This window comes from Natator depressus, chromosome 15, assembly GCF_965152275.1.
Source record: "Natator depressus isolate rNatDep1 chromosome 15, rNatDep2.hap1, whole genome shotgun sequence".
Classification (NCBI taxonomy): domain Eukaryota; kingdom Metazoa; phylum Chordata; order Testudines; family Cheloniidae; genus Natator; species Natator depressus.
In genome coordinates, this window is record NC_134248.1 from 25,006,578 (window position 1) to 25,022,947 (window position 16,370).

The 16,370-nt window shown below is 45.2% G+C and overlaps 1 protein-coding gene across 12 annotated transcripts in view; it reads left to right on the top strand.

Annotated features, from left to right (window-relative positions):
- PITPNM2 (phosphatidylinositol transfer protein membrane associated 2) overlaps positions 1 to 16,370 on the top strand; it is a 211,905-nt gene that overhangs the window by 118,375 nt on the left and 77,160 nt on the right. For all 12 annotated transcript variants that reach the window (XM_074972413.1, XM_074972414.1, XM_074972415.1 and 9 more), the window contains one exon: positions 15,454 to 15,668. In XM_074972413.1, the coding sequence (XP_074828514.1) occupies positions 15,454 to 15,668 (215 nt within the window). The remainder of the gene's footprint in view (positions 1 to 15,453; positions 15,669 to 16,370) is intronic.

Below are 16,370 nucleotides of genomic sequence, written 5' to 3' on the forward strand. Positions count from 1 at the left end.
GCAATTTCTTGTATTCCCTCTGGTTTTTCACTTGGACTATTATCACTCGCTGACCAAGCAAAATTATGGTACAAAATAGATACTATTTAAGACACGTAGGTGGAAAAGGGACTAAGATTATAAGTGAGTGATATTCTGAGATTTAGGGACTCAGTGCTTGGCAACACAAGAGGGGAAGAAAAGACTGATGCATTCTAGGGCACAATCTATCAGGGAATTAATTATAAGTCAAGGAAGATAATGGTCATTCTTTACAAGGTTCTTTCAAAGCCCATTTGGAGCACCGTGTGCTGGTCTGAGCACTGATTGTTCTTTGGAATGCAGTGGCATCGGGTGGCCGCTACTGAAATTGGGGCCCCACTGTGCTAGGCATTATACAAACAGGGTGGGGGACACAGTCCTTGCACCAATGAGCTTACAGTCTAAATAAACAAAGGGTGGGAGGAAAAACAGTCACCCAGGGAAGTGAAATGACTTCCCCAAAGTCAAACGGGAAACGGACAATGGAGCCAGGGATAGAACCTATTATTTCAGTCCAGTGGTCTGTCCACTAGACCATGCCTCATACCCTGACATTCATTCTGCCTTTGGAGAAGGTGCAGATGAGGGAAACAAGGATTATTTAAGGTCTGGAAAGGAGGGTCTCTTATTCAGTGTTGTGAAAAGTTGACCTCATCACAAAGTTTAATTAGTTTAAGGGAATTGTTGTGACTTTATCATGAGTCTTGCAATATTTGGTGTTTTTCTTATAGCCCCAGCTCCTGGAATCATGAAAATATGTGAGAATTTCAGATTTCATTTATAAATAAATAGTTGGTTTCTAGCCTTTATGGTTGTGGAGAAAAGTTTGAAAATGTGGGCTGAGTGCACCCTAAAACCTCAGTAACCAAAAGGCAAACAAAAATAACCCTAAATTTTTTATTGCTATTATTTTAAATAATGCTTTGTTGGGGGCCTGACTCATGCTCGGGATTGGCAATACTGCCAAGGCTCAGGAAAAGACTATTCGGGATTCCAGGGAGATTGTACTACATGTGATCGTGACATTGGGAGAGATTGTGAGACACTGTGAAATCCAGCAGCAACCTCTGGAAAAATGTCCCCTTCTTCGCACAAGCAGCCTCCACCATAAGCACAGTGCTCCATGTCTGGAAGAGACAGCGAATGGATGGAGGGCAGTTGGCTTACGCTTATCATGGCAGATAGTGATGGGAAGAGGAGGAATACTGTGCAAAGTGTTTGGAACACTGAATTCACCATTGACTAAGGACATTCATTCAACTGATAATAATCAAATTGGTGTGAAGTTACTGTGGGGGTTGTGCTTGATTCCGTGGGGGGTCCCAGGGCACACATGTTACAGTGGCATCGAGGAATGTTTTCTGTCCTTTTGGCTGGCCACTGGGATATTTTCCCTGTAGCTTCTGGATGAATTGGCCAAAAATCCTTCATCCTTCTCCTCCCCCCACCCCCACCCCCACCCACCCCCTGAGACAGCACTTGTAAACAGGAAGGAATCAGTGTCTGATTGGTGATAGGATATTTCAGAGCTGTCTAAGCCACTAGTAACTGGTGGTTGCTACCATCTTGTTGTTCAGTGGACTCTGAAGGATGCGTTTGATCTCAGTGCAGTTCCCAATGGACAGGTGCTCACATCTCACACACTACTCCACATTGGAGTCTAATTAGCATCCTTCCTGCTAGCCTAATCAAAACAACAAAAAATCAGGAATAGAATTCGTCATGCAGTATAAGTTCCTACTTTGCCTTACTCGGGTTAGGATTGAGTGTGTTGGCAAGTCAGTCTGGGGAAGTTTGCCCCAGTGCTCCCTATGCTGTTCTTGTTCTGTGGGTAAATAGATGTCTTCATTCTCCAGGGCTGTCGCTCTGGCACCTTCTACCAGCATTAAATTCACACAGAATTTTAAAAAATTCCAGCAGTTGCTGTGATGCACTCTTCAGTAAAAGTGAAGCAAAGGATCAAAACTTCCGGTCACTGAACTGGAGACAAACCTTATGGAGTTACAGAAACCGCTTGGTTATTGTTCTCAGAGAATAGACTGTGTCTTCATTATTTATGGACACTCGGTTTTATCAAGTATAATACTGTCAATCTTTGCATTGTATGTTACACAAGTTCAAACCAAAACCCCTCATCTCCCATGAAAAGCAAGCCTGTATAAATGTCACAGTCATGCATGAAGAAACTTCATTGTAAAACAAAACCATGTCAGCCTGTTATAAATGTCTAATTTATTTAGATGTGATTGAGGGTTACATCTGTAAACCATAATCAACGGTTAACAAGTTAAGACTTTATAATCTATTTTAAAAAACTAGAACAATGTCTTGGACTCCTATTATTAATATGCAGCTTACGCTTTTCTTACTGTTCTCTGCAGCACAATAGCTTTGCTAGAAGTAGCAAATTATACTTAAAAAAACAAACAAAAACAAACAAAAAAACCAACAACCCTCAAATGAAGCCAAACATTAAGAAATCTGTTCCTTCATTGGCAGTTTCACTGTAAACTTTTCTATGGATCTACAGCTTTTAGAGTCAAAATGTGGTACATTTTTACCCTGAAAGCAAAGCATGATGAATAGGATTGATTTTGTTTAGGATCATCCTATCATCAATCTCTCTCATGAGTCACGTTGAAATATAAATGGCAAACACAATAATATCATGTATACATCTACGGAGTGTAGATTGCCAAGTCATCTGCATGCACAACATACTGCTGGAAGCTTCCATTAAGCAAATTAGTTATGTAAATTGAATGACCTAAAATAGATCTTCGTGGAAGTCTTTTTGATAGATAACAAGCCATGTTAAAGTCGATGCTGCAGACCGAGATCTTCATGATCCTAGAAGACTGGAATTGGTATAACAAGCGAGTTCTGCACACTGTCCGTTTAAATTCACTTTGAAGGAATGAAGAACAAGCAAGTTCTGCTGGTAAAGTTCTTCTGGGCATTGGGAGATATGGGTTCTATTTCAGGCCTGCCACAGACTTCCTGTGTGATCATGAGAAAGTCACTTCACCCTGCTGTGCCTCAGTTCCCCATCTGTAAAATGGGGCTAATTAATGTGTCTCTACCTGATACAAATGTTGTGATGCTTAATACCTTATCTGAGGTGCTTTGAGATCCTGGGTTTGGATGTGCTCTGAAAGCACAACACATTTTACACTGATAACCAGCTAAAGCATTTTGGTCTGAATAAGGAGGTTATAGACCAGCCTCTAAAGAAGGGGCCACTAGTTCAAAAAATTTTACTGAGGAGGTTAGGATTTTTCCAAATCTCCCCATGCAGTGCTACCACGTGTTGTATTGTCGAGATGCAAATGAGAGGATGTTACACAGCCTCATTTTACAGGGTTCTTATTCCTTTATGCCACTGGCATCCCAAGTTACACACCAAAGCTATGTCATGTAATGACAATGGAGTTGCATGGTTATTTCTACCTCCAGATCTAGGCTGCTATGCAGCGATCACAAGAACTGAAAATGGCTGAGATCTGACTGTCTCATATCTAACCCCATCTTTGAGAGTCAAGCATTTTGAGTGTTAAGGAAAGAAGAGAGATAAGGAAAGAAGAAAAGAAAGAAAGAGATTCAGTGTGATTAGGATTGTGATTATGTTGAATACTTGTTATATTTGATGGTGCAGAACTAGATAATGAGGCCGGAAAGTACCTATGCTGAACAGCACTTGTTGGGGTAAAGTGAAATTACCAGTTAGTAGGCAGGATTTGTTCTCCTCTATTGGTGCCCTTTTGGAGTAAGTATGCTGTAGTAGGCCTGCGTTTCCTTGCCTTACAGACGCTGGACACTCAGTATTGTTTGCCTGCAAAACTTCCCCACTGCTTGGGATTTGGGCTGCATTTATTAGGCCTTAAAAAGGAGCAGAAAAACCTCAGGAGGATTCCTGTGTCTAGTATCCTTAGGCTGGGGGGGGTCTTTCACAGTCATTAAGGGCAGCAAGCAAAATAATGGTAATTTGGACATGAGCTACTTCTGCAGGCTCTGTGGCCTTCCAGCCTCCTTCCTAGGGAAGATCAGCAGCTGATATACATTGCTGGCTAACAATCCAAGCTACCTAATCTCTGCTGGTCCTCAATACATCCTTGCTACCTGCTCTGGGTAGGGTGTATTCTGTGGAGAGGGGTGCTTCGTGGACTGTGAGGGGAGGGTGTTCATTCTGTTCCACTGATCCAGGAGAGCAATCCCTGTGACTATCCAGGTAGGATTTTAAACAAACTCTCTGAACTTCTGGGAGCAGAGGCTAGAGGCCCATCCTGAAATTCATCACCAGAATAAATCACTTTCGAAGACATGAGAGCCTTTGGCCTTATTTGCCTTCAAAGAGTGAGGAGAAGTGCCTGTTTTTTGAGCAACTGCAGTGAAGACACATCACTATCTCCTTCTCCTGCTTGTACGTCATTACCCACCTCCCCAGCTCTGGACTGCAGAACCAGGTTGTGAACAAGACTGGCCTGCTGGTTAGTACAGCAGTGACAGACATAGAATCTGTACCATTAAGTATAATCAAGTCTCCCCCCATTATTCATAATGCTCTGATTATTTGATTTCACAGAGTCAACCAAAAAGGCAGCCCTCACCTTCAGAACATGTCTACAACTAGAAAATTATTTGGGCAGGTGCATTGTGCTTTAATTGTCCATATTTGTAGCTTTCCCATATGTTCTTGGTCTTGGACTCTTATAATCATAGGGTTGTTATATCTGTCTGCTGCCTATATACATTGCTGCAATGAGAATCTATCCATTTAGTAGCTAACTTTCAAGATTTTTGGATTACTCTGATATTCAGTAAAAGCGGCAAAGAGTCCTGTGGCACCTTATAGACTAACAGATGTATTGGAGCATACGCTTTCGTAGGTGAATACTCACTTGGTGCATTCGACGAAGTGGGTATTCACCCACGAAAGCTTATGCTCCAATACGTCTGTTAGTCTATAAGGTGCCACAGGACTCTTTGCTGCTTTTACAGATCCAGACTAACACGGCTACCCCTCTGATACTTTGATATTCAGGAAGTTCTGAGCTCTAATCCTGGTTCTGACATTGACTCTCTCTTTGGTCTTGGACAAATCACTTAACTTCTCTGTCTCAGTTTCCCCCAGTTTCCCTCATAGTTGGGTTGTGGATTAGTTAATGTTTAAACAGTTTTGAAAATGAAAAACTGTACGTAAAAGCTATATTATCATTCCATTTTATAGGACATGATACAGCCTTTAATTTAAATACACTAACTCTTAATCCTGTTAAAATGAGACAAACATGGAAAATTCACTTGTCAATGTTCCTATGGCCACCATTTTAAAAAATGTCAGAGTTTGCATCTTCATGCAGTTGGACAAAGACAATATCTATGTACTTCATAACACTTTAGTTAAACTTACTAAAACTGTGCCCTCGAGCTGTGAACAGATGTACAGAATATTAAAAGAAAATCATATAAACTGGACCAAAAACCTACAAATGGCACCCCAACAGTTTCCACACCCTTTTACAATCACTCACCCCACTGCAGCCGGGGAAGAATCCTGGGAAACTGATAATCCTGGGAATTTTCAGGTAACACTGCAAACTCTGGGCTCTAGTAAATCAAGGAGGGGGAAATTAAAGGGTAATGTGTCATCTTTAACTTTGAATTTTGTGATTTAACAGCCTTCTTCATCTGTACTGACAAACTGTGACACGGCTGCTCTTTGACACATGGTGGGAGGCAGCTGTTCCCATAGAACCAGTGGTTGTAGTAACTTGTCCAAAGAGAGCTTCTGCAGGACTGCAAAGTTCTGGCCTGCAGAACTTATAGGATCATAAATTACTTTGTAAGCCGAGAGCCTCTCAACGTGGCCAGAGATGCCAGGTTCTGGGTTAAGAGGAATTAGCATCTTCTTTCACCAAGGAGATTGCTCATATCCGAGAGAGCCTCATAGGCCACCACTGAGATAGGGACTGGAAAACTGTGCACCATCCTCCCAAGAACTCTGCCTCTTCATAAATTCAAGTAGAAATCATGACTGAGTGCCACCAATGCTTCCATCACTTTTGACTCTGACCTCTTCCCTTACTGGATGGTAGAAGAAAGTAGAGAGAACCTGGAGCCTTTCCTAATGGAGACCTTCAACATCTTCTGTAATGTGGGGAATCTGCCACCCAACCTCACACCTGCAATAATCCATCCTGTACTAGAGAAATGGTCACTCAGTACTAAAGATGTCAGGAACCGTTAACGGTTGTCTCACCCTCCCTTTTGTAAGCAAGCTGGAAGGGGAGAATGTTACCTATCAGATGGCAATAACCTGGATCCCTCTTACCCCGGCTTCAGGCCAGGGTGTAGTATGCTTCCAATTTGGAGAAATGGATGTATTGTGAGGTTCAGTGACTTGCTCAAGGTTCTACAGAAAGTCAGTGGCAGAGCTGGGAATAGAACCCCGATTTCAGTGCTTCCTTTTCCAGTCTGCATGAGTCAGAGTGACCATCCCAACTAAAGTGGAGAGGCAGTGCAAAGGAAAAAGGTACAGAAAAGAAAAAGCGTACCTGCCAAAAGGTTTGCTTCTGATTGATTCCCCCACTGATACAAAAAGATGTAATGCACCTGTCCTGCTTATCCTCCATTATTATTATTATTCAAGAAGCCACAGTAAACATTCAGTTCCAGGTAGTCTAAGGCTCTTCATGCTATTGGTTTCTAATGCCAATAATTACCATAATTCTGCTGAATTGCAGCATGCGAGAAAAACATAAGAGCTTGATCCAGCTAGCCCTGACTTGGTTAACTCCAGTGAGACCACTTGCCTACATAAGTGTTTGCAAGAATGGACCCCAGGCAGTTAATTAGTAGGGAGGCATACTTTTTCGTTTGGGGAGGGGACAGAAAATCTGAAAGCCCGTCTTTGAGTGGAACTCTTTGTTTACAGACCTTTATTTTGTGTTGTGAAGGGCTCATGATAAACGGGATTAGGTTAGCCCAATATTTAAATGACATTCATTGAAATTACTCATTCCATAATTGTTGTTGTGAGGTCATGTGCTGTGTCCCATGTTTGCGCTGCAGTGCCAAGCGATTTATTTTAATAGAAGCCTTTAAGTAACTGGCATTCTTGCTAATCATGGTGCATCTGCTTCTCTGGGTTCCCTGTTTCGAGTAATTTAATGCTATTACTTTAGCTGGAAGGGCTCTGTGTCACCATCTGTCCTGGAAAGCTACTGATGGGGCTGTATGGAACATGGAGTGTCATCAGCAGAAGAGAGAGAGTTCTAAAGGGATGACTGGATTTCCTGTTGTAATACAATATAAGAGGGTTTACTGTGATTATGGCTTAGATGAACTCGTATCTGAAGGTTGTTAGCTGCTATTTGAATTTGCTGGGGACATTTCCCCAGATGTGTATGGAGAGATGTAATGTTGTTAGCAGTTAGTTCCAGGTAGTAATCACAAAGGTAAACCATTAAAAGGTTGAAGTTGGTAAGGATACAAGTCCTGTGAAATTAGTATTTAAAGAGCCCCCAACCTCAAATGCCTGCACATCTGCAGACCCCAGCAACCTAACGTTCAGCAGCAAAGGCTTGCCAGATGCTGCTCAAGCCAAACATTTTCCTAATCAGTGATTATTTTTTAATTGTTGTTTACAGACTTTTTCCACGTAATAAACATCTCTTCAGAATACGGAAAGGAGTCACAACAGATATGAAAAGGCTACACAGTTGAAAAGCAAGTTGCTCTTTCATTATCAAAGCCAGGGATGCAGTATAACTTGTAAACCTGTAAATTGAGCACAGGTATATGGTATCTTCTTAGCTGTGTCAGAGCAGAGCTGATGCCTTTACTTTAGTCATGAGATGAATTCACTTATTGTTCAAGTGACTGGTTTATAATCAAGTTAGGGAATTGCACTGTTCTCAGTCTAACCGGATCTGTCCTTGCCAAACCATTGTGGTTACATAGGCTTTTCCTATAGTCTAATGGAAAGCATAGGAGCTTTGACAGCATACTGCTAAAGGACTTCAGTTACGGTTTTGTTTTGTTTTGTTTTTGTGATGGTTCTGTCCTTATAATGTGCCTGGCTGGATGGTGCACAGTAACTTATGTTTTGAGTTTTTAGTACCCATTGGACCAACCCAGAATCCTGGCTCCAAACTCTTCTGAAAGTTCAGTTCCAGATCTCAGTTCTGTGGTTCAGGCCCAGCTTTAATTTGATTGAGCAAAATGAAGCTTCTCTACATTTTTAATATAAATTTAATAGAAAAATGTACGTACTGCATATCAACGCAGCTTGTGCAAATAACCTACACGCAGGAAGAACAGATATGCACTACCTAAGGCAGGGCCAAACTCTCATCCAGCTGCAAAGCCCACACAGAGAAGCTAGGTGGAAGGGCTGGTGTGTCCGAAAGCTCCTCCACCCAGTATGCTGGGTGTGAATTAGGCACAGCCACTTTAGAGCTGTTAGTCCAGACTCTGGGCTATAGTAGCTGGCTGTGGTGCTCTACAAGCCCCGCTACCCAGGTGTTTTGGCTGTTGGCTCTATGCAGCTCATGGATTCACCGGCCAAAGCTCTTGTTTACCACCAACCCTTCTCGATGGTGCCATAAAGGGGATCACAACAAGGAATACTCTGTGGCATGCATGTGTCACGGGGCATAGCATGTCTGTGTCCCTCCATGGCCCACCATCTTCCATACAATATTTCCATTGCACACCTATGCCAGAGGTAGCAAGGTTGACCTGTAAAATAGTAAATCCTGATCTGTGCACAGTTACACAGTTTCCAGCTAGATTTACAGTGGTCACCCATAAGCTGTTTTAATGACTCCACATGAAACACACAGTCACAGCTGGCAGGAGTCTTTTCCTCTGGGATAATGTTTGTAAGGAAAAAACATAACAAGTTCATGGAAACAGAAAAAGAACTGGAAATTATATAGTATTATAACAATGCTTAGCTTTTCAGAACAAGTTGATCTCAAAATGTTTTACAAAGGAGGTCAGTATCATTAACCCCATTTTAAAGACAGGTAAACTGAGGCACAGAGAGGGGCAGTGACTTAGCTGGGGTCACCCAGTAGACCAGTGAAAAGTGCCCCTGCTTGAGCTCAAGCCAGCCTGATAACCCCTGGATGTGGAGCCCAGCCTTCCTAAAGGCATTCTCCCCCATTTTCCAGGCAACAACTTGCCCTGAGTATCTATGCAGCAAAAGAGAGAAACCCCTTTCACCCGTGACCAGGCTGTGCCATGGCCTTATGCCACCTGTCCCATCACCCTTAAAAACCAATCAGTCACCTTGAAGAACTAAATGATTTTACCTCATTGTTGGCAGTCTTATAGGCATAGGCTCCAACTCCAAGGGTCCTCTGGGGCTGGAGCACCCATGGGGAAAAAATGGTGTGTGCTCTCTCTCTCACCCCCTCAGCACCTCCCGCCTGCCAGCGGGCCCCACCAATCAGTGCCTCCCCATGCCTCCAGCCCACCATGATCAGCTGTTTCATGGCATGCAGGAAGCTCGGGGAGGGGAGAGGAGTGAGGATGCAATGCGCTGGGAGAGGGGGTGGAACTGGGCGGGAAGAGGTGGGATGGGGATGGAGCGGGGGCAGGAAGAGGCAGGGTGGGGTGGAGTGGGGGAGGAAAGGGCTGGGGTGGGGCCTTGGGGGAAGGAGTGGAGTTGAGGTGGGGTCTGCGGCAGAGCCAGGGGTCGAGCACCCTCCGGCACTTTGGAAAGTCAGCACGTGTGCTTACAGGTATTACCTATTGCAAGTACAGGGGAGCATAAGCAATAACAGTACAGATGCTCGTGCAACTATTTATTTGTCAATGACAAAACCAGATAGTATTACAGGGTCACCATTGTGTCAACCGTACAACACAAACCAGACAATTTTTTCTAACGCCAAGTCAATTGTGACAAAGTAACTTAATTGCAAAGAAAAAGTAGAGGATTTTGGTCTTGGCTGTGTATTGTGATGATCGCGGTACCATTGGAGTCCGAAGCAGACAGGGATTGTTGTTCATCTTGGGTCTATTCTTGACAAACAGTCTGTCACTAATTAGCTGTTTCTGAATGTCAGAAAATGATTCTGATTTTTAGTGACATGTGTATAAACCATCCTGGAGCTAACCTCACACCTGGTGTCACTGTAGAGTGAGTGACCCCAGGCATGGATCTGGCCCCACTATTTGTAAGCAGCTTGTTGCTTGGTGGAGTAAGACTAGTGAAACTGGTCGCTGGGCAATCTCAAATGTAAGAGATTTCTTCCTGGCAGAGAATCAACAGTTTCTGAATCACAACATTTATAGATACTCAGCAGAAACATTCTCAGCTAAAGGCATGCAAATTACTTCTCGGGAATTGTTAATTTTGTCTGATAAGGGGGGAGAGGCCTGTTTTACAAGGTGCTGGTGAAGCATAGCAGGTTTTTAAGTGAAAGCTAAGGCTCTGTACACACTACAGCTTACATGGGTATAACTTATGTCACTCAGGGGTGTGAATAAACCACCCCCGTGAGTGACATAAGTTACAGCAACGTAAGCGTCGGCGTGGACAGTGCTATGCTGGCGGAAGAGCTTCTCCTGCTGACATGGAAACCACTGCTTGCGGGGGCTGGAATAATTGCATCGATGGGAGAGCTCTCTCCCATTGGCTTAGAGCAGGGGCGGGCAAACTTTTTGGCCTGAGGGCCACATCAGGTTTCTGAAATTGTATGGAGGGCTGGTTAGGGGAGGCTCTGCCTCCCCAGACAGCCAGGCATGGCCCAGTCCCCGCCCCCTATCCAACCCCCCTGTTTCTCGCCCCCTGACGGCCCCCCCCCCCCGGGACTCCTGCCCCATCCAACTCCCCCTGTTCCCTGTTGGCCCCCTGGGACCTTTGCCTCATCAACCCCTCCCTGTCCCCGACTGTCCCTGGACCCCCTGCCCCTGACTGCCCCCTGCCACCCCATCCAACCCCCCCCGACTTCTCCCCCCCCCCGGGACCCCTGCCCCCATTCAATCCCCCTGTTCCCCGCCCTCTGACTGCCCCGACCCCTATCCACCCCCCCCGAACTCCCCTGCCCGCTATCCAACCCCCCCTGCTCCCTGACCCCTTACCGTGCTGCATGGAGCACCGGTGGCTGGTGGTAGTACAGCCGCGCCGCCCACAGCACTGGGACAGCCAGCCGCGCCGCCCGGCCAGAGCCAGCCGCGCCGCCCGGCCAGAGCCAGCCGCGCCGCCCGGCCAGAGCCAGCCGCGCCGCCCGGCCAGAGCCAGCCGCGCCGCCCGGCCAGAGCCAGCCGCGCCGCCCGGCCAGAGCATTGCGCAGTGAGCTGAGGCTGCAGGGGAGGGGGCGAGCCTTCCGGGCCAGGAGCCGGGCAGGAGGGTCCCGTGGGCTTTATGTGGCCTGCGGGCCGTAGTTTGCCCACCTCTGGCTTAGAGCATCTGCACTAGTAATGCTCCAGCTGTAAGCTCTGTAGTGTAGCCATGGCCTGAGTCTCCAGCCCTAATAGTTTTGGAGACAGCCTTGAAAACTTGAGAGAGACAAGGTGGGTGAGGTAATATCTTTTATGGGTAGGGTGATCCTATGTCCCGTTTTGCCTGTGACAGACCCCTTTTTCAGCTCTGTCCTGGTCCCTACACTTTTGCCAAAACTGGGCATTTGTCACAGCTGCAAGGCAGAGTGGAGAGCAGCGGCTGCTGCCCAGGGGTCAGCTGAAGGCAGCGCTGCTCCCCATCAGGCGAGCAGAGAAATTTGCTGCTGGCGGGCAGCACTGCTTTCAGAGCTGACCCCCCCCCCCCCGGCCGGTGCAGAGCTCGGGTGGTCAGCCCCAGCCGCAGGCAGTACGGGGCTCAGCAGGTCAGCCCCAGCCGCAGGCAGTACGGGGCTCAGCAGGTCAGCCCCAGCCGCAGGCAGTACGGGGCTCAGCAGGTCAGCCCCAGCCCCAGCCCCAGCCGCAGGCAGTACGGGGCTCAGCAGATCAGCCCCAGCCCCAGCCCCAGCCGCAGGCAGCACAGGGAGGGCAGCTCTGGCGAGCCCTGCGCATGGGGGTGAGGTGGGGCAGGGTGGCTTGGGTGAACCGTGGGCCGTCCTATTTTTACTTTAAGAAATATGGTCACCCTATTTATGGGACCAAGTTCTGTTAGTGAGAGAGACAAGCTTTTGAGCCACAGAGAGCTCTTCTTCACCTACATTGAAAACATGAGCACAGTTCAACCGAGACATTGATTCCTGCCTGTATTTGCAGAGAGCCTGAAACAGGAGCTCTGGGAGGTGTGGGCTGCCCCATTCGCCTCAGTGGGCTAGCAACTCAGATGCCCAGTGATGATATTTTAACTGCACCATTGTTAGCTATTTCACTGCTGTTGGGAGGAGGAGGAGGATCACAGATCTGCACAGTGTACTCTGAGTGGAGTCTCATTTCATTGATTGGTGTTTGGGAGAGGAGCACCATTCACACACACACCTGCCCCTTTCTGAGCCATGGAGCCACCATGTCAGACGGGAGGAGCAGAGGTTGGGTACATTTGAGACCCACCAAGGGGGAGTAAATATTTCAGAGCCCAGCAAGCCCCCTGCCAACCAGCCCTTTACCCAGCCTTCCAGGCAGTGAGGGACAAGTCTGTGCTGGTGGTGGGTGTGGAGCCAGGTGGCTTTCTTCTTGGCTTACGGCGGCTGTAAGCATGAGGACTAGAAACATAACTCTCTTTAAATGCTCTGAGAGCTGGGGCCCTAGGTACATGCTAGTTGTGCCTGCTGTGCCTTAATCCAGCCTGCCCAAGGGTGATTCTGAACCGAGCAAGGGAGGAGCCCAGCAGAGCCTGTGTGATCCTATTTTGAATATCTGTGCAATGGGCTCTGAGTGGCATGTCACTGTGGCTTGCCTAGTGGGTGGAGCTTGGGAGAATACAGCCACTTTTTCCCGCAGTTCAAGTCTTGCAGAAGTTCATGCAGTTTATATAGACAGTAAATACAACATGAGAAAGCAAGGCTCTTCTGCCATGATCACAACTGGGCCTGATTCCATCCTGTCTCAAAGTTGCTACATGGTAGGCGGTTGTCACCTATAGACCTTTACTGCGGTACAACTTTCTGATCCATTCGATGGGAGTCTCATCTGAGTAAGAAATGCAGATGTTGGGCCTCCAAGGTTGTAACTTGGGCCAGCAAAGTGGTTGGCCCACTGGATAGCTCTCGTAAAGACTATAAGGGAAATGAGAAACTGTTAGCAGAAAGTCAAAAGTGGAGTTACTGTGCTCAGACTTAACTCAATTATAGCCATGATATAAAGTGTATGGATTTACATGCTTTTGTCAAGAATAAAGCCTAGATTTCTTTTCCTCCCCACCTACCCGTCTTGGTATCAGCTATGGTTATAAAAACGGGCCACATAAGTCATCAGCGTCCAAATCCAGTGCAAGTGTTGGTCTGCAAATATACACACACAGTTATTGTTCTGTGTGTGTTATAATAAGCTTGATCCTGGGTGCTGATTTCAGTGAGAACTGAGGGTGCTTACTCAGGCCATTTCATGTTTCAGCCCAGAGCAGGGAGCTGTTATCTGATTCTGAGTTCTTGGAGACTTTATCATCTCTAGTGGTAGGTCTTAAGGCAGCCAATGCAGGATTGTACATGGTGTGATTTGGCACTAAATATGTCATCCATGTTTCTGCTGCTGCTTCAGATTTCATGTACTATCGCCATGTAATGAAACTCTAGAGCACCATAACTTCAGACCAGATGCTCTACTATTATTCTGTCTGACACATTCGCCATGCATGCTGGGTTGCTGCCTTTTCTTAGACCTGAGACGTTATGAAATTACAAAATGTTCAGGTCATCAAGATTATTTAATGTTGTTGTCATAAATATTTGGGCAGGACTTGGCCACTGCTTACATAAGCACTGAAAGACAGTAACTTGTTTTAAGAGGATGTGTGTTTAATGAACAGCAAGGTCAATGCTCTCTCTATAAATTATTTTTACAAATGTGCTTCTCTAAACTGCATATCACAATTTACCAAAAAAAAACCCCAAAACATTTTTATATTTTGATTTTTTTTGTCTGTTATCTGGGGAGATTTAAAATGCTTCAAGAATTGGTTTGAAAGTAAATAGCTCTTCTTTGCATGTTGTTTTGTCCTCAGACACAGATTCTGATCTTCTGCATCTTATTAATCACTTTTTGTTAAACCATGTTTCCTTTCATGTTGTTTTTCTGCCAGAAAGAAAGGGTCAGTATTGCAGTATCTTTTACAGTCAGTTTGTACTACTAACTCCAACTGGTTAATTTCCAAAGTGCTATCCTTTCCAATGCACTTCAAAAAACAAACAAAGAAAATGAGACAGGTGTTTTGAAATACCAAACTCCCTGCATTATCCTACCTGCTGCAGCATGTGTGTTCGAAGTTCACGAACATTTTGGGCATCTCTGTCTTTCTTTGCAGGCATTGAACTTAGGTTTTCTTATGGAAGGAATGCTGCCAGGGTTTGGGACAGTTCTCAACATAAGCCAGGATTTGGAAGCTGCCACAGGGCACTGTGTGCATTCTGGCAAATTTAATATATTTCTTCTCTAAATATCTTTAATTATCAGGGTGTAGTCTTCAGGCTGTTCTTAGAGTTCTCTTCCCGGATCATTAGAGGAAAATGCCACTAAATGCTACATTTTCTGCCTATATGTTGCATTGTGATGTTGCAGCTAATATTTGTTGATTAGTCACTCTGATGTAACATTGCAAAAATACATGTCAAAGCAGGCAAAACCCTATTGCTGCTACTTCTGGTAATGTAAAAGGTTATGTGGTGTGGTCTGATCAATTCAGATCTGAATCCAGACTTCAGCGTGTTTGAATGCAGAGCTTTGATTCAGCCTGTTATAGATCGGGGAGTTGCCTGTGACATTTGGGTTTGGATCTTGATTTAACTTCTTCACAGTTCCCAGGCTGTCCTGCACTAGGGTTTTGGCCTGAGCCGGTGTCGAATAGACCATACCTGCCTTCCTGCTTTGGTCAGTGGATAAATAAGATGACCCAATAGGTCTCTTCCATTTATAATCTTTCTGATTCTGGGGGTAGCATGTGATAATCTTAGACCATTGGGTGGCTCTGCAGTGAGGAAGTTCTGTGCAGGGATGGTGTCCCTAGCCTCTGTTTGCCAGAAGCTGGGAATGAGCGACAGGGGATGGATCACTTGATGATTACCTGTTCTGTTCATTTCCTCTGAGACACCTGGCACTGGCCACTGTTGGAAGACAGGCTACTGGGCTAGATGGATTTTTGGTCTGACCCAATAGGGCCATTCTTATGTTCTTATGTGTTGGTGGTTAGTGGCGGCTGTTGAATATCAGTCAGTTCATGTAGGGGAAATGCCATCTCTTGTGTTAACATGCTTTGAGCATGTGGTATGTAAAATGTGTACAAGTAAAAACAGTGGTGTCTTTTCCTTTCAGAAAAAGAGCAGAGAAGAGACATGTGGAGAAGGCAGTGGAGTGGAGATCCTGGAGAATAGGCCATACACGGATGGTCCTGGTGGCATTGGGCAGTATACCCATAAAGTATACCATATTGGTATGCATATACCCAGTTGGTTTCGGTCTATCCTGCCAAAGGCAGCTTTAAGAGTTGAAGAGGAGTCATGGAATGCATATCCTTACACAAGGACAAGGTATTATTCCATGTAGCCCTCCCTAGATTTTGAAAGGAACTGAATGTCACTTTACTTGCCATGACTGAGTCACAATGACATCTCTTGTGTTTCCATGAACCTTTAGAGAAACATTGGCACCGACTCCTGAAATCCTTACTGAGTCCTCAGAGATTTGTGTGAGCAGGCTGTGTGAGGACTTCAGGATTTGGCCCATTGTCTAAAAGTGTAAGCCCAGTTGTGCACCAAAGTATGGAAAATCATTAATGCTTTACACAGAGTCTTGTGTGTCACACTGCATGTTTCACTAATTGTTGCAAATATCTGATAGTTAACTTAGATTATATTTAAATGTATGTGAAGATGGCAAGGTCAGCATGTCAAACACTGCCTAGTAAAAGTGAAATTGGATTTGCATCCCGACCCTGTTCTAGGTTGGAGAGTCGGAGAAGGGGGAGAGAGAGAGAGATTTAAGGATAGAATAAAAATAATAGATACTTTGGAGGTTCTCAGATATTAACATAGTGGGGGCTTTATTGTTGTTGTTATTTATTATTAATTTATTTATTATGTATTTATTTTTTAAAAAAAGAAATAACCCTACACCTAGTAGATTTTTTATCCCAAAAAGGGAAGCGAGCCAAAGACTCCATGGGGCCCCTAGGGACATTGCCATTCACTGTATTTGGAAGGCATTCAGATATTAGCGTGATGGGCAGCAGT